This window comes from Podarcis muralis, chromosome 13, assembly GCF_964188315.1.
Source record: "Podarcis muralis chromosome 13, rPodMur119.hap1.1, whole genome shotgun sequence".
NCBI classification, from domain to species: domain Eukaryota; kingdom Metazoa; phylum Chordata; class Lepidosauria; order Squamata; family Lacertidae; genus Podarcis; species Podarcis muralis.
In genome coordinates, this window is record NC_135667.1 from 58,584,226 (window position 1) to 58,607,580 (window position 23,355).

Genomic DNA, 23,355 nt, shown 5'->3' on the forward strand with positions numbered 1-23,355 from the left:
GCATGAAAGGCAAACATGAGTAGTTTATTGGCCGTGCTTAGGGGAGTTGCAGAAGGTTGATTTCAAGGCTATTTACTAATGTATCATCAAACCTTTTATTGGCATCACATACAAGCATACATAGCAAATCAATACAGAATTACCACCTTCCCAGTGACACAAAACATTTGTCAAATGAAAGAGGCAAAGCAGTCTAACATTACATCTCTAGGTCTCCAGGGAGATCAGACGTCTGCAATGTGTTTCAATGACAAAAAAACAGATAAAGATATTTAGCCACTAACTTGGTGAGCTCCTGATTATTCCCCAATAATAGAAAATATATGACCTCTGACTCTGGTTTCCATTTGGGGATGCAGAGTTGTTCTAGGAACTGCTGGTGGAGATCCACATATAGTTTACATATAAGAACCATATGTGTAAGAGTTTCCACCTGATGGACTTCACATGGGCAAATTCTTTCTCCTTCCACCATTCCCGAGAAGCTTCCCCATAGGAGGTTTGAAGGATTTGAATTAAACCTGGCCAGCGAAAATGCCCTTCTTTCTTGAGGATTAAGCAAAAATGCAAGATAATTGTTGTTAATTTCATGTGCCCAAGAAAGTTGAAAGTTAAGAGGGGAACATGTTTTCGCTGCTGCTGCTGTTAGTTCCTGGCGTTCAATGTCCCACAACCTAGTTTTTATTATAGCCTTGGCAGATGGTGGGGACATCGATTGCAAAAATTCCACTGACAGCCCAAGTTCCTGTACCGTTAGATTAAACCGTTGTAGCCCTGGGAAAAGAAAAACTTCACTAAGGAGAGGATCTTTTTAAAAAAAATCATTTTTATTGATTTTCCAATAAAAAACATCCAATTAATATATCTAATCATAATACTCCAATTAAAGTAAAAAACTAAAATAAAAAAGACCAAATTATAGTCCAAATTATAATTATTTTTTCAGAGCTCCCCACAGTCTGGATCTCTGAAGCATATCTCCACATCTCAGTCCTGCCTCTCCTCGTTGTTTCCATATTTTCCACATCTCGATTTTGACGCTTTATAATTCTCCGTCCCTGAGTCCACGATTCTCAATCATGTCAAACATCATATACTTTTATCCGTCGAATACAGCTTTATTAGTGACTTGTGATCTCGGTCACACGCAGTCTGTAGTCCACTGGCAGCAGGAGTTCAATATGGGTATGTCTTTGAGTTAACATCTTACATCAAAAACCTGACAGTACCTAACTATCGAAGGCTTTTCACCAAGGCCAGACTGAATGTCTTCCCCTCTGCAGTGCTGGATGGTAGGTTGAGAGGAGTTCCCTACCAGGACAGACTTTGCTTGTGTGCTCAAGACATCGATTCCATAAATCATATTTTGTTACATTGTGCGAAGTATGAGCAGGCCAGGGCTGAACTGATACTACCCTTGCTGGTGCCTTTCCCGGGAAAGTCAGAGGCTCACTATGTCAGGTTCCTACTGGAAGACCGGACAAAAGCTAGAACGTTGGCAGTGGCAAAGTTTTTATCGGTGGTTGCAAGAACAAATGAGCCCTATATTCCAAACAAAGTGCTTGATTAACCTGGAGGTAGGCTGTATGAACTCTGTATTGATTTGTAATGTTTTGTTGGTCTCTGGACCGTAATAAAGATTGTTGTTGTTGTTGTTAGTATATATTTTTCCAACTGTCTTTTTATCAGCGCAGCTTCCTCTGACTCCGTTCCAATCCGGGATGTTGTCCAAGTCTGTTATCTAAAGTTTAATGGCGCAGCAACTCCCAATCATTAATTGTCCAAACCTTCCTTTTGAGCTTTATTGAACCAGTACCTTCCAAGTTAAATTGTTAGGCAAAACTGTTTGCAATATTACAATGTAGATAAGCTGTATTTCACAAATATCAGTCATTTGGCGATCGATCAGCCTTTGGAAACCGTGCTCTCCCCCCTCCAGACCCTAGAGGGAGGGCTGCTAGACACAACTTAGCCTTCTCTCTTGCTCATAATGAATATAAAAAAATCTTCAAACAGCTGCACTGTATATTGTTCCAAGTTGTTCTCTCAAATCATTGCAAAATCAGCCAGCACATAACTCCTGCTTCCCTTGAAGAAAGGGAGGAATACATTTTTACGTGCTGCGTCATATTAGCGGCATCTTGCCTCCTCTTCCATCTTTATCAAGTCTTTCAAGTCTTAAGTAAAGCTGCTCAATTAAATGCCTAATTATAAATAGAAGTCCATCTGTACTCTTTTTTAAAAAAAAAGTTCTTAATGAGGCTTGGCATTGAAAACCAATTGTAGATGTTAAGTGGGGGGAGGGGCATACCAAACACCTCCGTTATCCAAACTCCATGATGATTATCTTTTTGAAGTCTGAGCTTAAACCCCCAGGGACTGTACACTTCTGCAGGTTTTTTCTTAAGCTTCTTCAATCCAGTCCCATGTCTGTTTATTGTCCAAATCTGTTCATTTTTTCAAACAGATGTTCCCGGCTAGGAGAATGGCATTGGAGAGTGCCGGCCGTACTGTGCTCTGCGACCCAGTGTTCTGCCGCTTGCACCTTGATGCAAGTCAGCATTCTCGGACAATCTGCGGGTCTACGAGACAGTCCTCCCCCAACCTGGGGAGTCTGCCAGGGCTAATTACCCCCATATCAGCCTTGAATTACTGGCACAGCTGGGGTCCGGCTATATGGGAGTCAGCCATTTCCCACCGCCGGAAACAGGAAGCTCCAAGGAGAGGATTTTTATCTGTTGTGAGGCAGATGTTTAACCAGCATGTAAGAAATCTCACCCAGGCTATGGTTGACCTCTCTCTAGACACAAGGCTACATAGGGTACACAACGTGGGACAGCAAAAATCTTAAAAAGGAAAGCTGCCTTTACTCGTTCTACCAGCTGGGTAAACCCTGGCAGCCAGACTGGAATTCCGTAGAGCAATTGAGCTATAACTTTGACGTTGAAGACCTTGAGGGCAAAGGGGATATGTGAATTACCTTTTGTTAATAAAGAAACACATTATGGCATGCATAGACATCTTACTGGCATTCACCGCTGTTGCACCGTGCGAGGACCATAGAAGCCTACGATGGAATGTGATTCCCAGGTAGTTGAATTTGAATACCTACTGGATGGGTTTTCCACCAAATACCTAGCTATAGCTTTTGCATGAATTCCCAAAAACCATTATTTTGCTTTTATCAAAGTTCATGCACAATTTCATTCTGGACAGATAGTCAATTCAGGAATTTAACAAACGTTTTAGGCCAATTCTTGTCCGTGAAAGCAAAATCATATCATCTGCATATAGAAGGATGGGAATGCTTGATGCGTTGAGTTTTGGGCTGTGGGCATCCATCTGTTTTAGTAAAGAAGTGAGGTCGTTAAGAGAATATTAAAAATAGAGGGAGCAAGTACACAGCCCTGCTTTACTCCTCTGTTTATAATGACAGGATCTGTCATTACATTCGTTGGTGTTGTTCTTATGCAACAGGTGTTCTTTGTGTAAAGATTTTTAATCAAGTAAAGTAATCTAGGTTCTAGGCCCATTGTCTCTAATTTGGACCATAACAGCCCCCTGTCAACAGTGTCAAAAGCAGCCTTGATATCAAGGAAGGCTGCATAGAGACATTCTTTATGAAGCCACGTGTACTTAGCAGCTAAATGAGTTAACACCAAACAGTTGCGTAAAGTAGATTTCCCTGGCCTGAACCCTGCCTGCTCTGGACCTATGATGTTATTCTCATCAAGCCAAATAGTTAGTTTATTTAACAGATGTTTAGCATACAATTTCCCGATGCTTGACAGTAGACTAATTGGCCGATAATTGGATGACAGCTTTTTGTCACTCTTTTTAAAGATTGGGATAATTATAGATTGCTGCCATGAGTTAGGTATGATACCAGATCTATCTATCATAGTGAATAGTTCCGCTAGTATCAGAGCCCACCACTCTGGCTTGGCATTGATCAGTTCAGATGGAATAGCATCAGGGCCGGCAGCCTTTCCTGCTTTCATCTGGTCAGTTAAAGTTATAACTTCAGTGATGGAGACAGGGTGCCACTCATCCACGAAAGTAAAAGTGGTACGGTCATGACTATCTGGTAGAATACAAAAAAAATTCCTTCCAGTAGCACCTTAAAGACCAACTAAGTTAGTTCTTGGTATGAGCTTTCGTGTGCATGCACACTTCTTCAGATACAGAAGTGTGCATGCACACGAAAGCTCATACCAAGAACTAACTTAGTTGGTCTTTAAGGTGCTACTGGAAGGAATTTTTTTTGTTTTGTCTATGGCAGACCAACACGGCTACCTATCTGTAACTGGTAGAATACAGTCATCAAAGAAAACCGCCTTAAAATGCTCTACCCATGACAAAGATGGAATCAATGTCAGCGAATCATCCTGTGTCTGTGGGGAGACTGCTACAGCCTTCCAAAATTTCTTATGATCTTTCATTAGGATGGCTGAGAGTAGCGTATCCCAGCATGCCTGATTATATCTTATCCGGCTGAGCTGGATAGTTTCCCTAAGTTGTTGAGATCTGGAGAAGTAAATGTCGGGCAATGGAGAACTGCCCGTCTCTCTGAACTCTATAGATTCTCCTAACCTCAGTTTTAATTGCTATGGTTTCTTTGTCAGTCCAATCGCAAAACCCCCTCTTCTTAGGTGGCCTGTGCGAGTGTAAATGGGACAGTTCAGTTGTTAAAGTGTCAATAAGTTCTTCAAACTGAGAGACTCCAACAACATGGAAAGTTCACCTTTCTCTACCGCAAACAAATGAATCACACTGTCAGAATTCACCAAGCTTTGGAAAAGAGATAGTGTATGCTCGTTAACTTGTATCCTTGTGTGCTGGAGACTTGGTTCCTGGGGGGATGGATTAATTAACTCTTCTGACTTCCTCAATGGAAAGACAAGTTTGCAATGTAGAGGGAGATGGTCATTGAGCATAGGATCACCTACGTAGAACTCAGCCACATAGGGCATCAAATTAGTGGGTATCAGAATATAGTCCACCACACTATTTCCCTGCAGGGAGATATAGGTAAAATTCCCAGAGCCTTCCCAGTCAGTTAGCCCATTGAGCCACGTCAGGGCCCTGGTGGTGGTCAGCTTGGTGAGTCACAGACCAGCCAGACTGATTACTGGATCCTGGGATCTACATTCCCCAAAACAGAAGTCTGGGAGAACAGAGGTATCCAAGATTTCCCATGCTTTTGTATACACTTCCTACCCTTGGCCTAGGCGGGCATTAAAGTCTCCAGTCAATGTAATAGGTAGGTCAGGGCAGATGAAGTCCAGATTCTTGAGCACATGTGCAATAAATTCCCATTGTAGGTTCTTGGCTGTGACAGTAAGGAGTGGGAGGGATATACACATTGATCAGTAACATTTCCTGGCATACTAGCTCTATCTTTGTTACTAGTAATATACAGCTAGCATTTGCACAGCTGTCAACTTTTCCCTTTTCTTGCAAGGAATCCTATTCGGAATAAGGGAATTTCCCTTAAAAAAAGGGAAACATTGACAGCTATGCATTTGTCGACAGGATGTGTTCACTTTTTATATGGGGAGCCACCAGGGTTAACAATCCACCCGAAGGCCTACCTTTCTTGTGGCTTTTGGTTGCTGGAACTGAAAAGGCATTAAAACCTGCAAGTTTGATGTGACGTAATGACCAGGTTTCTTGTAAACAGACTACAGTGGTACCTCGGGTTACAGACGCTTCAGGTTACAGACTCTGCTAACCCAGAAATAGTACCTCGGGTTAAGAACTTTGCTTCATGATGAGAACAGAAAGCGCACAGCAGCGGTGCAGCAGCAGCGGGAGGCCCCATTTGCTAAAGTGGTGCTTCAGGTTAAGAACAGTTTCAGGTTAAGAACGGACCTCCAGAATGAATTAAGTTCTTAACCCGAGGTACCACTGTATATCATGTGCCCTTATTAACTTTGTAGAGTCAGGGAGACACAACTTAGAAAACCACCCTGCCACATTCCACGATAACAGCTTCAAAGAGGAATGTTACACCAAGTTCCCAGGCATGGCATAAAGTCAATCTAGGTGCATGTCGGAAGGTTGGTTATCACTTGGAGCCCCAGACGGTTCCTGTTTATTTCCTCCACTACCTCTGGGGCGCCAGTTGTTAGTCCGTTGACCCTGGTGTCATCACTTCTTGAACTTGCAACTGTCATCTCCTTGATCGTGCTCAAGTTAGCGATTTGATGGGTGAGTTCACTAGAACTTGGAGCAATGTTAGAATTATTGTTGTTGTTGTTTAGTCGTTTAGTCGTGTCCGACTCTTCGTGACCCCATGGACCAGAGCACGCCAGGCACCTCTGTCCTCCACTACCTCCCGCAGTTTGGTCAAACTCATGCTGGTAACCTCAAAAACGCTATCCAACCATCTCGTCCTCTGTCGCCCCCTTCTCCTTATGCCCTCCATCTTTCCCAGCATCTTTCCCAGTTAGAATTATACTCCCCTGTAATTTCTCCTGGAGCCAGTGTTAGCTGATTTGCTGAGATCATGGGGGGGGGGGGCTTTATAAAAGACAATTAGATCTATCTCTGACTTTCTGTGTGTCACGTTACCCTTGGGAGGAGTGTCATTTGTCATTGGCTGAACAGATTCCAGCCGGGGTAAATAATGGTGAAATTCAGGATCTGCCAGAGGTCTGATGGATCTTTGACTTATCTAGATTGGGCTGGCGTTCTTTATGTGTTTGGCCTATTTGCTCTGAAGTTTTCCTCTCCAAGGGAGTATTACAGCTGGGTTCACTGCACATATCCATCTTTGACGGCCCTTCTGAATGAATCGTGGCCCTATGACAAAATCTCTTCAGCAGAGAGGGCATTGGTTTCTTGGGGCTGATCGGCTATACGGCAACTTTGGTAGTAGTTGTTTTCGTTCCGTATCTTTAAAAACGTGCCTCAAATCAATATTATAGTCCTGTAAGAGGGCCCTATAATTCAGGAGCTTTTTAGGAGTAGCCGAGTCAAAAAATGTCAGCATGAGTCTAGTGTGCTGGGGGTCCGTGCAAAGCAAGTTTATCGTGATCAAATTGTCGCACTGGATGTTTAGTAAAAGCTTAAAGTTTCTCTTCACGCTGTCAATTGATTTCCAGTAAGGCAGCTTACCACTGAAAGGATATATATCAAGAGCTACTTGAGTGCTTTGTAGGCTTAGGTCCCTACTTTCACTATTGTTATTTTTACTATTTGTAGTCTCTTGGTTATCAAGTCCAGACCGATTACACGCCTGTACACGATGGTCATGGGGGAGGGCAACGCTGTGGTTGGCCTCTTTAGAATTGAGGGTGCTACTTCTGGTCGCCAGAAGCACCAATTCAGTCAAAAGAGACATTACTTTTTTAATTTGCTGTTAATTTCCTCCACTGTTCTTGCAGTCAGCAAGCAGTGGTCTGCGAGTATTTCCACATAGAGCGGTGCCCCCTCTGATGTTCATTGGATAGTTCATGGGCACTCGTCTCAGCATTCTTCCCTGGGTGATCTCCACCCATTAAAGTGTTCCCACCTACCTGGGAATGTGCTCTGTTGGATGTGGTGGGTTCTGAATTCTGTGCTCTTACAAAATCATCCAGTTTACTCTGCTTGCACTTCTGCTGTGGGCTCACTTGTGGAGAAGAGACTGGTTGCTTCTTTTTCCTAGTCATTTTCCTGGAGATGCAGCCACTACTAATTTCAGCTGTGAATCCGAAAGCTTGGCGTCCTCCTAAAAGAGAGCAATTAATCTCCACTCCTGCTGATAAGTAGTTGGTAGATTGAGTTGAGCTGGAGCTAACTCCCCGAGACTTTCCAGGACTTTTTCTAAGACTTTTAACTTGAGCTTTTAACTCAAGCTTTGTGAATATATTAGTTAAGGAACAGCTGCCAAATGTTGTAGATAAAATACTGAGGCTGATAAAAGCTGAATAAAAACTGATAAAACTAATAAAAACTAATAAAAACCGCACAACTGCTGCGGAGCTCAAGTCAATGCTTCCACTAACGACGCCATCTTGGTGCCTCTCCAATTTACTAATCCTATTTGCATGTCACCCAAATAATTATTGTTTCTGGCTAGTTTACTGAAACATTAGACAGATACAGATACAGAACTTTACAGAACAGCAAGAGTAGTCTAAACTCACCACAAGCACAGCAGCCAAAACATTTTAGGATTTGAAATGCAGGGCTAGGAAAATGGTGCATGAAGAGTCCAGAAGGGACCTGGTCATCTGCTCTTTCCCCCTTTGGCCTCATTCCCTTTCTCCCCAGAAGGCCTGTGAGATCTTATTTCCAGCATGAGAGTCAGTTTGCTTTCTCCTTGAGATGAAACATGCCTTGAAAGGAAGGCCTGCCCCATTTCAGTGACATCCCACATGGTCTGGTAGATGTTCTGGGGCACATATGGGCAGGCAGCCTGCAGTGTTTGGATTCTGAGTGGCTGTGGACCTGGTTTCATCATGGGAGTGGCAGAGAGAGAGACTGGGGAAGGAAGGTAGAAGGAAAAGTGGGTGGCCCTGCCCATCACCATTAAGTGTCCTGGCAGATTCTCCCCATTTCTGAACAACAATAGAAGTTTCTCACCTGTGTTTGAGAGGGAGGGGGTACTTTGGAACATGGAGAGGACCATACATGAAAGGATTTAATAATTTATTTTGCTTTTCAGTCGGATAAGCAGCTTGTGGCTTCTGCCTGTTGTGCCACTTTGTGGGTTTCTCCAGGTCACTTTCTCCTCTAGGAATCCTGAGAATGCAAGATGCATTGTTCATTGCTAGTAAAAATTCTGAAACTTTCCTGGGGGAAGTGTGAACATGGGCGTAGGAGGATTCTGGTGATAAATCAAAAACTAAGAGGCAGAGTTGACTCTTTTATTAGAGGAGGTGAGAAATCACCATTTAGCAATTTCAAATTGAGCCAGCAGAGTTTAGGAAGTACCCACCCTGTATAGCAACCTATATCAGATCTCCAGAAGTTCTCTCCCTCTCTCCAGAGAACTGGTCTGGGAAGATTCCATGGTCAAGGGCACCACCCCAAAGGCATCAGCTGGGGGTCATGGGTCTTGGTGAGAGACTTCCATATTCAGGGCTTGACAGATTACAACACAACACGTAGCACCCTGGTCCTCCCCCCACCCCCGCCATCCCTTGGGTTGTGGGTGGAATGCCAGGGGACAAACCATTCAGAAGAACTTCCTGAGAGTAAGAGCCGTTTGACAGTGGAACGATCTCTCTCAGTAGGCAGTAGACTCTCCTTCCTTGGAGGTTTTGAAATGAAGGTTGGGTGGTCATCTGTCAGGGATATTATTGAGTTGTGATTCCTGCATTGCAGGGGTTGCACTAGATGACCCTTGAGGGCACATTCTGACTCTACAGTTCTGTGATTTCATGATTCCTTCTGAATGACTTGTCCTGGATTTGATTTTAGTTAAGCTAGCTAATTTGCATAAGTTAATTTGTTTTAGGGGGAGTGAGACAGGCCTGCCCAGGAGTGAGCCCCAGCCAACACTAGGGTGGAGGCATTGGGACATCCAATCTCAGTGATCATGGGCAGGAGGAGGAGTTACACTAAAACTAGACCACGTCATTACCAAGTAGGCCAGTTTAGTCACTGTCTTAAGGCTGTCCCTGCCTCCAGGTCTGGTTCTGACCAGAAGTATACAGGTATCATCAAGGCCTGCAGGACCTCAAGGTGGTGCTGTGTAATACCAGGTAAATGACCAGTAAGACCAGTGCCATCCATAATCTGATTGTGGATGGTAGAATTGACCAGGCATGTATAACAGATACCTGGATGGTCATGGCAGGTGGGCCTGTTCTTGCTGCTGCTTGTCTGCCAGGCTTCTCTTATACACAGCAACCCGGGTCGTGTGGGCAGGGAGAGAGGGTTGCAGGGATTTTTAGGAAGTCATTAGTTTGCACCAGGCGTCCTATTAGGGAGACCCAGTTTCCTGAGTGCATGTTCTGGACATTGGGCAGTACTGGATTCCTATTGGTGTACTGACCTCACCGTTACATCAGGGATTCCCTACATGAGCTGCTTCAGGTCATGGTGTATGTTCTCCTGGAGACACTTAGTCTGGTGGTCCTAGGGGATTTTAACAGTCATGTCAACATGACCTTACAAGGGGCCACTTGGGACTTCATGGAAAGCATGGCCTCCATGGGTCTGTCCCTGAATAACTCTGGCCATACTCGAATGCCATGAACATGCCTTAGATCTGGTGTTTACCTCTGTAGACGTGGGTGATCTGACACTAAATTCCAGTGGAACAAAAGAAGTACCATGGTCTGTGACCCTTCCCCTCCGCAGGGAGGTGGGATTGATTTGAATGGTCCATTGTTGCCACTTAATAGATCCAAATGGCTTCTGGAGAGTGGTAAGGGATGTTTTATCCCATGTTGATGGCTTCTTAGCTGATGCCCGGGTGGCCTGCTGGAATGCGGAGCTAACCAGGGCTATGGACTGCCTGGGTTCATCCCCCCTCTGCTGCAAAAAAGGCTACAGAACAATTTACAGTAAAAAGTAAAAGTAAAAACACAATTTAAAACACAATTTTAAAAGAAGAATAAAAGGCCCCTGCAGCTCTATGGAGGATGGTTGCGGTGCAAAAAGCAAAGGTAAGCAAAACCAAAAGCCTAGTTGTGCACAGAATGCCTCCTGCATGTGCTCGGAGTTCCCTTTGGGGTGGCTCAATCACACACTCTTTTCTTCTGCTGCACAGATTGAGTTAGATCAGGCATAGGCAAACTTGGCCCTCTAGATGTTTTGTGACTACAACTTCCATGATCCCTAGCTAACAGGACCAGTGATCAGGGATGATGGGAATTGTAGTCCCAAAACATCTGGAGGGCCGAATTTGCCTATGCCTGAGTTAGATTTACTAGATTTTTACATTGTGAGTTGTAAAACTGGTTCTTACATTAGAATTTATGGTTTGTGGAGAAAACTCTCTGCTAGAAAATTCTCCGGAGAATATTCTCCACAAACTTTATTTTTTTTTTAATACTTTTAATACTTTGAAAACCTTAATAAAAAGTATTTTTTAATACTTTGAAAACCTTAATAAAAATTTATTATTCTCCACAAACTTTAAACTCTAATGTAAGAACCAGTTTTACAACCCACATTAAAAAAAATCTAGTAACTAATATGTCAAGCTATGATGTTACCAGTGTAAGTAATTGTTAAGTTGTGGGCGAACATATCAGACGACACAGCGGTTCTTCAAACAGCTCTTGTTTATTCAGAAGCCAGAAGAGAACTGAACTGAAGAGCTCAGTCAGCCTGCTTATATAGAGCTCCAGAACAATGTAACTGTAGCAACTTTCTAAAACTATCCAATCACTGAACGTCACTTTCGATCCTTCATTTGCATAACTATCTACAGTATCCCCCTGCTGGCCCAGGTGAGAACTTCAGTACATAACAGTAATGAATAGTGATTTTTTTGATCCAGTTACGTTACTGGGCATTGTGTCATTTACCGTTGGCAGTTTTGAAATGTGAGCTACAGAAAACATTTTTTTAAAAAAAAGCTATGCATTTAATTGGATGAACATTTGAATTCATATGTATTTCAACTATATGTAATAGCCTTTTTTCTATTTTGCGGTGACCTTATTCTTAGCAATTCTATATCCTTGGCCATACAGTGTGATTTTTTTTTTAACAGAAAGTAGCTTTAATGGTTTATACACTTAAAGTACCTAGGTCTATACAGTTATATGTAGCAGCATGTGAGGTGGCCTTGATTTAAACAGTTAACATTTCTATATTTTTATTTAGTGCCAGTAACTGATTTTTGCAGTGCCATTCATTGGTACAAGGTGCCTGTCAGGGGTTCAGGGACAGAGGCACAGGTGAGGGAGGAGACAGAGAGCGAGGGGGAAGAATCCCAGGGCAGCGAGGAAGAGGATGACGATGACTTGAGGGATTCCGTGAGTCTTTCAAGTGAATCGGAGGATTCCCAGAAGGGGGCGCCTGTGGTCAGGCCAAGGGGAGTCACAGGGGGGACTCGTCAGGAGCAGGGGACCAGCGGGGGAACCCAAAGTGGGAGCTGGGAGTCGGGACCGGCTTCTCCGCCAGAGCGCAGTGAAGGGGGTGGAGATTCCAGAGTGACAGGAGAAGCAGGTCCGAAAGCAGAGAGGGAGGGGAGATCGGAACAAGACATCCTCCAGGAAGGGGAGGGGAGTAGTGCAGGGAGTAGTGTAACTGTCAAGAGGAAGGTTAGCGGTTGCGAACGCGCGCCAAGTTCAAATGTGGAGGCGCGCGGAAGAACAGGGAGCCCGGAGGAGGAGCCAGGTCCCAAAGCACGCAGGAGGGGGGAAGAGCTATCTGGGGATTCCGCGTCAGGGGAATCCAGGAGGGGCGAAACCCCAGGGGGCAGGAAGACCCTGCGGAAAAGGAAGGAAAGGAAGAGGTGGAGCAGCACAGCCCTCTTAAACTGGTACAGAGGAGGGACTGACTCAGAGGGGACTTCAGCGGTCTAAGCGTAACAGACGTGGGGCTGCGCGCCTCGGCTGTGGAGCGTACAATGAACTTCAATAAACATTTTTGTATATAAACTGGACTTGGCGTTGGTCTCTTGTGAGCTGGGACCTGAGGCAGCCCTGACAGTAAGTCCCCTCTCAAAAAGAACGCAAATTTTTTTTTGCAAAGCTCACGAAGTTTGGCAGCCATGAATGCGGAGGAACAGTTGGCAGCCCTCTGAAACGCAGTCTCCGAGCTTTCCACTGCGGTAGTGGTCTCCCAGAAGAAGAGTGAAGAAGCGGAGGCGCGATGCCACGATCTGCAAGTCAGGTGGGAATGTGCGTGCAAAGAGGGGTTCCCGGGGTCCAGATCAGAGGGAATCGGACTCGGAAGGCGGGGGGGCAGTTTAGTAGCCCACTTCGATGGGAACCTGAAGCACTATCCCAGTTTCAGAGCAGACGTCGTATATGCGCTGCATTTGCTTCAGAAAGACTTTAAAGATGAGGAGGAGAAAGTGGGTTTTATTGTGTCCCACTTGCATGGGGAAGCTAGAGCCTGGCTGCGCAATTTGTGGCGCGAAGATGGTCCTGCCCGCAGAGATTCTGACGAATTTATCAAAGCTATGGACGCTTGCTTCCTATCTACCGTGGACGTTGATGTGGCGTGTCGGGAGATGCATGGATTGCGGCAGGGCAAAGCAACAGTGCGTCAGTACCATTCTCGCTTTTTTGCATTGCTGAACGTACTGGGTTGGGAAAAGGACTCCCAAGCAGTGAGAGATTTGTTCTGGGAAGGGCTCCATGGCTCCATAAAGGATGAATTGGCCAGGGGAGACAGACCTCAGACCCTAGCAGACGTCGTGCAGAGGGCACTCCCGATTGGAGTGCGGCACGAAGAATGTCCTTGGCACAGTGAGGAGGGTCGCCAGGTGCGCGCACCAGCTAAAGCGCCTCCTTTTATTCCCAGGGATCTGGGCCGTGCGCATCCCTCGCCTCTGCTGAGGCAGGGGGAGGAACCGATGGAGCTTGGTGGTGCTAAGGCTCAGACAGCGGCCGGAGCCCCAGCGTCTGGTGCAGTCAAGGCGAAGCCTCCTAGAGGGAGAAGGAAGTGTTACATCTGTGACAGTGTGCAGCACATGGCCAAAGAGTGTCCCCAGAGGCTCCAGAAGCACACTGCAGCATTAGCAACAGTAACAGAAGAGGTGCTTCACGGAGAGCAGCTTCAGGGAAATGACAGTGCCTGGCTGGAGTCAGCGATGCTGGGGCTCAGCCAGGCGAGTCAGTAAAGCAGTCCCCAGCGATTTTGCAGCATACAGACCCCTTACCACCCAAGCCGGTGGTGCAGCTCACTGCAACGCTCCAGCTGCCCAATGGACCCACCCTGGAAGTCCCCATTACAATCGACTCCGGTAGCAACGCGGACTTCGTGGGGGTGCAGTTCGTCAAGCAGCATCGCATAGCGCTTCTACCAGCCACACTGCCCCTGAACGTCGTCACGGTCGATGGCAGGAAGTTGCTGGGCGGGCAAGTGGTGCAACAGACGCCACCCATGGTGATGCAGATTGGGAATCATCGCGAGGTCATCAGCTTCAATGTCACCCGCCTGTCAGACACGCCTATAGTGTTAGGCATGAGCTGGCAGGATAGACACAGTCCAACATTAGCGTGGTACCAGCGGCAGCTCACCTTTGGCTCATCTTACTGCGCACAACATTGCATCCAGACAGGCCAGGAGGAGGAGGGCCAGGAGGAAGGGCGGCAGTTACACCTCAGCATGGTGCAGGCAGTGCCCCACAAGTACAAGGGGTTTTTGGAGGTCTTCTGCGAAAAGGAAGCTGACCAGTTGCCACCCCACCGGCCCTACGACTGTGCGATTGACTTGTTACCAGGGGCGACGCTGCCGACTGCCAAGCTGTATTCCATGTCTGAGGATGAGATGCAAGAACTCAGGGAGTTCATAGAGCACAATTTGAAGCGGGGATTCATCCGGGAATCCAAAGCAGTGGGGGGCAGTCCTGTGTTTTTCGTGAAGATACCTGTGTAATACCAGGTAAATGACCAGTAAGACCAGTGCCATCCATAATCTGATTGTGGATGGTAGAATTGACCAGGCATGTATAACAGATACCTGGATGGTCATGGCAGGTGGGCCTGTTCTTGCTGCTGCTTGTCTGCCAGGCTTCTCTTATACACAGCAACCCGGGTCGTGTGGGCAGGGAGAGAGGGTTGCAGGGATTTTTAGGAAGTCATTAGTTTGCACCAGGCGTCCTATTAGGGAGACTCAGTTTCCTGAGTGCATGTTCTGGACATTGGGCAGTACTGGATTCCTATTGGTGTACTGACCTCACCGTTACATCAGGGATTCCCTACATGAGCTGGGGATTCCGCGTCAGGGGAATCCAGGAGGGGCGAAACCCCAGGGGGCAGGAAGACCCTGCGGAAAAGGAAGGAAAGGAAGAGGTGGAGCAGCACAGCCCTCTTAAACTGGTGCAGAGGAGGGACTGACTCAGAGGGGACTCAGGGTAACAGACGTAGGGCTGCGCGCCTCGGCTGTGGAGCGTACAATGAACTTCAATAAACATTTTTGTATATAAACTGGACTTGGCGTTGGTCTCTTGTGAGCTGGGACCTGAGGCAGCCCTGACACTGCCATTTATATTTGACATACTGAAATATATTATCATATAACGATAATATATTTAATGTTAATGACTTCTTTTTTCTACCTATGCATATAGTTTTGTTTATCAAGCTGTGTTTTAGTCACCAAAACAGTTATTAAGTGTTAGACCTATTAGAAGCATTAAATGCATTAAATGAATATTCTCCTATTTTAAATGAAAATTATCTAATATTCTCATTAATCAAGAATATTCTCGAGAATGTTCTCCAAAAGATTATTCTCAAGAATTTAACATCACTAGTGTGAGCCTCTTTTCCACAGACACAGCCTCCATCACGTTCTCCTGGGGCACCTCATGATCTCAGGCTTAAGCACTTAAGAGCTCTTCTGCGCTGGCTCTTTGCTGTTTTAAAGAAGAGTAGATATATTAATTGACTCTCTTTCTCATGCATTATGAATGAGGACGGGGCACAACTTGTTGATCAGAGGATGGTTTGGAGGAAAACAAGAACAGTCACAGGGTTTGAAAGATGGGAGAGTTTGCCTGGTCAGTGAGAACGGAAGGTGAACATTTTCAAAATATATAAATCTGCAGAGGCCTTCTTGGTTTAAAATTGCTGGTGTTTGGGATAGGAGCTACAGCTGTTGGGTTCCTGTCAACCTTTAACCTGTGGTTAAAGGGTTGCTTAAAAAAAAGAAAGAAAAGTCACTCACCCCACTCCCTCTCTTCCAGAATCTCTGGAAAGCTGTTGCTAGCAGTGTTGACATTACTTTTTTTCACTTCAAAATAATGAATGAACTTTATGAGACTAATTACATAAAATGAGAGTTTTGGAAGGCCTTTCCCAGAGAAATGCTTTCAGCTATGAGTATAGAGCATTGTATAGGTGGACACATTTACAAATGGCTCAGCAATTTCTTCTTGTTTCAAAGAAACTGGCTTGTTTCTGGTATGAACTGGATGTGTTGAACTGGATGGCCTTTGGTGTATCTAGCTTGGAGGTTGTGTTGGAGGTTGTGCTATGAGCAGGCATTGTCAAGGAGGTGGAGCCAGACTTACAAACCATCTCTTGCCTAATCATCTGTGGTGAGTAAGAATCTCTAGGCAACCAGCTTGGAAGCATGTGTAAACAGAAAGAGACTTGGTTCCTTTGACGTGCTACTAATAAGTGACCAAAGGAATGCCTGGGTAAACAACTTGAATAAAATGTTTTGCGATCCGGTTATACTTTTGTGATGCTAATTTGCAAGGCAGGGCACCAGTGCCAACTTGCACCTCACTCATTAAAAGCCTGGCACACCTAACCCCAATGTGCTTTATTTGTCCTGATGCATAGAGCACAGCAGATGCCAAAATAACTGCAGTCACAAGGTGACAGAAGAAAGTGGCTGTTGCTCAAAAGAAAGGGCAGGAAGCTTTTTAAAGCGACACTCATTTCCAGCTGCTGGGGTTCTTTGGGTGGGAAATCGCTTCTCCCCTCCTGCCCCCCTTTTGGGATGCCTTCCGTGAAGGGAACTGCTTGAAACAACATTAGCTTGAGTTTGAGCTACAGAAATGAGTGTGCCAGAACGGGACCAACCTTGGATGAACCAGGCTACTGGTGCTGGGTCAGCCAGAGCTCCCCTGTAGCCCTTGGCATCATCTCTGGTGGAATAGAGAAGTGTGTCGCCATGCCACACCTTAGATCTTTATGCACCTCTCCTGCTGGGCAGGTAGACATCTTAGCATGGCAGCAGCAGCAGCAGGTGGTCTGGCTGCCTTCCAGTAGAACTAGGAAACAGTCCCAGCTGTGCACAGAGGGCAGTTCTGCTGCTTTGACAAGCTGCCTGCCAGGCTTTGACCAGGGCCAGGCTACAGGCAGGCCTGGTTGTTTGCCCAAGTAGAAGCAAATGTCTTAAGATTTGGCTTTCTGTCCAGCAGTGCCTAAGAAATGCAAACAGGTCCTTGCTAGTGTGGTTTTCTGTGTGCAAGATATTCTCATGGTCTTCAGTACAATTTTTACAGACCTGTACTGATTCCTCCCTATCTCCTTACAAAGTCCTTTCCTCAGCATCTTCTTTCAGCCCCCACTGAAATATGCAGGGATGATTCATTCCTACTATCTCCACATGTGACTAATGTGGCGATCCTCATTTATTTGAACAAATGGCAGGTCTTGTGTTCCCTTTGGGAAGAAGCACCTCTCCATTTCTTAAGAACACAAGAAGAGCCTGCTGGATCAGACCCAAAGGGGCACGTCTCGCCCAACATCCTGTTCTCAGTGTGGTGTAGTGGTTAAGAGCGGTGGACTCGTAATCTGGTGAACTGGGTTCGTGTCTCCGCTCCTCCACATGCAGCTGCTGGGTGACCTTGGGCTAGTCACACTTCTCAGAAGTCTCTTAGCCCCACTCACCTCACAGCGTGTTTGTTGTGGGGGAGGAAGGGAAAGGAGAATGTTAGCCGTTTTGAGACTGCTTAGGGTATTTCTGCCTCAGACCATGGAGGCATAGCTTAGCTTTAAAGTCTCCTCTCCCTTAAAGACTTCCTGTAGTTGCAAAACATGGCCAAGTCCTAGCTGCCTCATGTTTCCTACTGAGTTGGGGAGGCAGAAGATCAAACCTTCTCAAGCTGGTCCTAGTCTGCCCTTGTGTTTTCCACCCCCATCGTTCTGCCCACACACTGAGGTCCAGCTCCGAGGGCCTTCTGGTGGTTCCCTCACTGTGAGAAGTGAGGCTACAGGGAACCAGGCAGAGGGCCTTCTCAGTAGTGGTGCTTGACCTGTGGAATACCCTCCCATCAGATGTCAAGGAAATAAACAACTATCTTTTAGAAGACATCTGAAGGCGGCAGCCCTGTTTAGGGAAGTTTTTAATGTTTGATGTTTTATTCTGTTTTTAATCTGTTTGGAGCTGCCTAGATGGGCTGGGTAAACCCAGCTGGATGGACGGGGTATATTATATGCATAAGCAAATGAACCACAACTCATTTGTAAGACAAACCAATCCTCACATCTGGTCACTCACGCAAAGGCAAAGAACCGTTTCTGCTGATGGCATTTAAACATGAGCTTGCATGTTGTGAGAGGTGGGGATCTTAGCAGGAAGAGGGCAACCCAAATGATCAAGGGCAAGGAGCAACTCCCCTGTGAAGAAAAGTTACAGTGTTTGGAACATTTTACTTTAGCGAGTGGTTTAGAGGTACTGTATATAAAATTATGCATTGTGTGAAAAAAGTTCATTAACAGGGGGGCTCACCCCCTCCGCCAGTTTATGCACTGTGAAGAATCCCCCACTTCTGTATGATTCCTATAAGTATATTTCTAACCACCAAAGGCTATCTCTTGGATTTAGTGTGAAGGAATTCTTAGGAACTTGGAAACTCAGGCAAAAGTTGAACAAAGAAAGATTTATTTTACAGAACAAAGTGGATAAAACAAAGGTTATATCAGGAAGCAGTGTTCTTTCAGAAAATGATTAACTTAATAGTTATATTAAAACTAATGGATGTGACAGGCTTCTAATCAAGCACAGCTTCTTTTAAACTTCAGTTGCTTATGTTCAGTTATTACGTTTCAGGTAGATGTTACAGGTTTCTAGACTAGATGGTAAATGCTAAGCTTATTTTCAGTTATTTCACTTCAGTTCCTTAACTCAGTTGCTGTGTTTGTGGCGTTTGCCCTCCTAGGTGTGTGACATCATACTGGGTCACAAGGAAAGGGTTAACTAAGTGTAAAATGATTAACCAATAGGAACCCAAGGGGAGGGGTTAGAGTTAGAGTTGTTAAGAAGTCAGTCTGGAGTTAGAGAAGAGAGAGGGAGGATAAGTCGGTGGGTTGGGCAAGTCTGATGTGAGAGAGTGAGAGAATCTGTTAAGAGGAGTCAGTTAAACAGTTGGGATAATCAGTCAGAAGGTATTAGGAAGGTATAGGCCGTAAAGAAACTAAGGTTAAGAGACTGACAAGAAAAATTATCTGAAACCATAAACTTGTTAATGCTTATAAAATAAACTTGGTTATTTGGTTCAATTTTAAAAACTGTCTGGACTCAGTGTGTACCCGAGAGTAACGGGCTGGTGGCAGCGGCGAAGCGAGCACGGTGGCACAGGAATCAGTAGACTGTCAAACGTCCGGGGACACTGTGTGATCGCCATAGTGTTACATCTTAATACTTTGGTTCTTAAACCAGGTGGTACTTTCTGTCAGTTACCCAACCTTTTAACAGTCACACCCCTGAGGTGCTTCAAATAATACAACAGACCCAGGGGATCCCCACACCCCTCTTAACTGGACTTAGGTTCTTCTTTTCTTTCTAGAAGATGTCTCCTCTCCTGACTGGAAGGAGACCCAAGGAGACAGCTTCTACTTCTCCTGGCTCATGCTCAGCCCTCCAATTCACTCCTCTCTGAATACTCTCCCAATACACACAACATTGTCTTCCAGCCTAAGCTCAGAGGCTCTTTTCTCTAGCTGTAGATATTTTCCTTAGGGTACATGTTCCACACACTGATCAGAACCAAATCCCTCCATCTCCATCTCTCAGAAACAGCCCCTTTTATTCTCCCTCCCAAAGTGCTGTCTCCACCCCCTCTGGCTTGGTGGCCAATCAGAGAGAGGCTCCAGCCCCCTGGTGGAATTCTGAGGCACTGCATCCCCAGATCCTGGTCTCACTCTGCTGTCCATCACATGCACCTTCCCTGTTGGGCTGCATGCACACAGGTGGAGACTACAGCTGCATAAGAACTGCCTCTGTTCTTCCCTCTTCAATCTCCTCCTGGTTCTGGGAGAGGGTGGGGAAGCATTTGGCCCTTCACTTGCCTGATCTGCCTCTTCCTCCTCGTCTACCAACCCATCCTGAACTCTACCCTCCAACTCTGAAGGTTTTCCTGCCTCTGCCTCTTGCCTCCTGGCTGGTTCACAGGGCCCCTCTCCCGAGTCAGCCAGCAGCCCCCTTCCCCTGGTGCACACTCGCCTGGGTCCTGCCAGTCCCCGACAGCTACTAGTCATGGTGGTTATATTCTGCCTCTGGTACTGGAGACAGTGTGCCTCAAAACCAGTTGCTGCGGAACAACAGCAGGAAGGGGCAGTTGCTAATGCTGTGTGTGTTTGTGGGCTTCTCAGAGTCATGTTTACAGAAGATGTGCCCTGCTGGATCAGGCCAGTGGGTGTCCATCTAGTCCAGCATCCTGTTCTCACAGTGCCAACCAGATACCCCAGTGGGAAGCCCACAGGCAGGATGCAAGCCCCACAGCACTCTACACAATTGTGATTCTCAGCAACTGATATTCAGAGGCATACTGCCTCCGACCATGGAGGTTAGAGATGGGGAAAGAGTAGGGGGGGGGGGATTTCAGGAGTAAAGCTGAATGGCCTGGTGGGAGAAAGTGGAGCAAAACAGGAGTTAGGGGAGAGATGGCGTCAGAATAATGCAGGATATGTGGGGGAGGCCAGAGAAGGCCATATGCAATGAAATTTGAAATTTGCAAATTATTTTTGCCTACAGTCTCCCTCTCCAACTGCCATCAAATCACCAATCATGTATTTTTCCACTGACATAACTGTAATGGGTTTAGGGATTGCTCGTGCGTAAGTTGCCGCCACTCCTGGCTAGGTTACCTGGTTAACCCTTTCTGACTGAACAGCCTCCAGCATTGTGACTGTCTCAGTCGCTGGCAGAATCCGTCAGTGGGTGTTTCTTGAACCTTTTCCAGCATAAAAGCTGTTTGACGCCAAGTCTCCTCCTACTCTCCCTGCGTGGAAGTCTTCTGCGCAGGGAAGGTGTGGGCAGCGGAGTACCCGTACTTTCTCCGCTGGTCTCCGGCGAAGAGTCCTGGAGCCTCCTCTCCGATTCCCCCATCTGCCCCCCTTCTCCACTGGTGTTACGCTGATTTCCTTCCCAGCAGATGGGCTGCCTCTCTCCCTGCTGGGACCCTCTCCAGCATCACTCTGGAGCCTTCCCTCCGCCTCTAGCTCCGATGGCAGTTCCCTGACAATAACTGATCTGAATTCACTGATCTGGTGGTTTCCAGTGCTGCTGTGGTACAAAAACATAGAATTGAGGCACAGATCCTTAGGGATCCTCACAATTATTTAAAAGGGATCCCCTCCAAACCACCAACAAATCTGTTGGGAGAGGAGCAAGCAAAGTGGGTGGTGCCCACGGCCCTCTCTCAAAATCCCAAATATGTCTACTGGCCTCCAAAAGGTAGCAACCACTAATACTCACATACATGCATGTGAAAGTGAATCCCATGCAGACATTTTCTGTTTGATTTATCCATTTCTGATTGAAAACCAAAACCCCAAATCCTTCAGGATGACATCTTCAGGGTTTTGTAGTTGATTTGGCCTGTTGTTCACCATATCTATCTTTTAAAGGTACCTTTTTATACCTCTCTTTCTTCATTTCCTTGTTGTGTGTGTGGTTGCAAGGAGTAATGTGTGTCTGTGATTTCTCTTTCAGTATCCGCAGCGTGATGCAGAAGTATTTGGAGGAGAGAGGTGAATTAACCTTTGACAAGATTTTTAGTCAGAAGATTGGTAAGCCATCGTGTGCTTTTTTTTACTCCTCCCACGCTGATGTTCAGAACTGCATGCTATAAATTGGTGTTTTCCAAAATGTGGATATCTGGGGCGGAGTTGTGTGCTTTCCTGAGGGGAAATTGGGAGGCAAATGGTGCTTCACATACAAAGCAAGATGTGAGATATATTTTTGATAATGTGACAGAACAATGGACTGCGAGTTAAGAGCCCAGTTGGTTTTTGATTCTGGGATTTTTGTTGGAAATTGGGGTGCAACTCAGCTGGCAGAAAAGGATTTGCATGTGCTTAAAACAGCAAGAGACCTCCTGACTATCCCTGTACCTTTGACCTCTGTGCTGACCTCCCTATCCTTCAAAGTTTGGACTGATACAGCTTAGGTTGCAGCCTGTTTAGAGCTCCATCCTCCTCCTTACACTTCTCTCTTGGACCACAGAGAAAAAATTATCACTGTCTTTGTCTTTTCTAGACTAGTTAGTTAGTTTAGAAACATTTATTTCCAAGTTATGTACTTCCTATGATAAGCAATTTTGTTATTTTTCTTACTCTGCAAGCATCTCCGTCTGTGTGTGATGGCAACAGGTAAAGTCTGCTCTCCAACCAGCTTCACAAGCCATACTCTGCACATGGTGCGTAACAACAGACTCCCAATAGATCTGTCCTCTTGGCTCAGGGATAGGACTGTGCTTTCCTGGCAAGGGTGGGGCTTTTGACATTTCCCACTGGATCAGCTATGTGTAGCAGCTTTCCCCAACCTGGTGCCCTCGAGATGCTTTGGACTACAACTTCCATCAGCCATGACAATTGGCTGTGCTGCTTGGGGCTGATGGGAGTTGACCTCTGGAGGGCTCCAGGTAGGAGGAAGGTTCAGCTGAAGCCTGGGCCTGTGATCTAACACCTCCCTTGTGGGTGTGGGAAGGGGTGTCAGTCTTCCATGGGGCCTCCCCAGTCTGAGGAACATAGACTGATGGATGCATCCAGTAAGGTGGCTCGTGTCCAGGATGGTAACTTGATTGCTCAAGGCATGCCACCACAACATCATACAGTTTGGAAATGTTTGCCATAGCTATGCCTTGTCTGTTTTTGTGGAACCATAGTTCTAACTGTGGCTTAGCAGTGCAAGTGGTTGGGATTGCAGTCTCAAATCTTCCATTCTTGGGCAAGCTGATTGAGCAGGTGGTTCCTGAAGAACCCCAGGTACTCCTGGAGGATGCAGACCATTTGGATCCCTTCTAATTGGGATTCAAGCCTCATCATGGGGCTGAAACTGCCTTGGTTGCGCTGGTTGATGATCTTCGGTGGGCTAGGGACAAAAGTGAAAGCTGTTTCCTAGTTTTGCTGGATCTCTCAATGGCCTTTGACACCATCAACCATAACATCCTTCTGGACCGTCTAGAGGAGCTGGCGGCACTGTTATACAGTGGTTCCACTCCTTCCTCCTGGGCTGTGTCCAGAAAGGGGGGGGGGATGAGTGTTCAGACCCCTAGGCTCTCACTTGTGGGGTGCCTTAGGGTTCTGTCCTCTTCCCCCATGTTTTTTAACATCTATATGAAGCCGCTGGGAGTGATCATTAGGGGGTTTGGGATGAGTGTTCATCAGTGTGTGGATGATACCCAGCTCTACCTCTCTTTTAAATCAGAACCAGTGAGGGCAGTGAAGGTCCTGTGTGAGTGTCTGGAGGCAATTGGAAGATGGATGGCAGCTAACGGACTGAGGTTGATTCCTGACAAGGCAGAAGTGCTGTTTTGGGGGGACAGGG

General features: G+C 46.1%; 1 protein-coding gene across 7 annotated transcripts in view; it reads left to right on the forward strand.

Moving 5' to 3' along the window:
- Nucleotides 1-23,355, forward strand: part of GRK3 (G protein-coupled receptor kinase 3) — a 163,798-nt gene that overhangs the window by 12,463 nt on the left and 127,980 nt on the right. For 6 of the 7 annotated variants that reach the window (XR_013390519.1, XM_077917760.1, XM_028703678.2 and 3 more), the window contains exon 2: nt 21,520-21,596. Coding sequence is in view for 5 of the 7 variants with exons in the window: in XM_077917760.1 (XP_077773886.1) it covers nt 21,520-21,596 (77 nt within the window). In the remaining 2 variants the exon portion in view is untranslated. Of the gene's footprint in view, nt 1-21,513; nt 21,597-23,355 lie in introns of those variants that run through there. The other variant, XM_028703682.2, reaches the window with a different exon arrangement.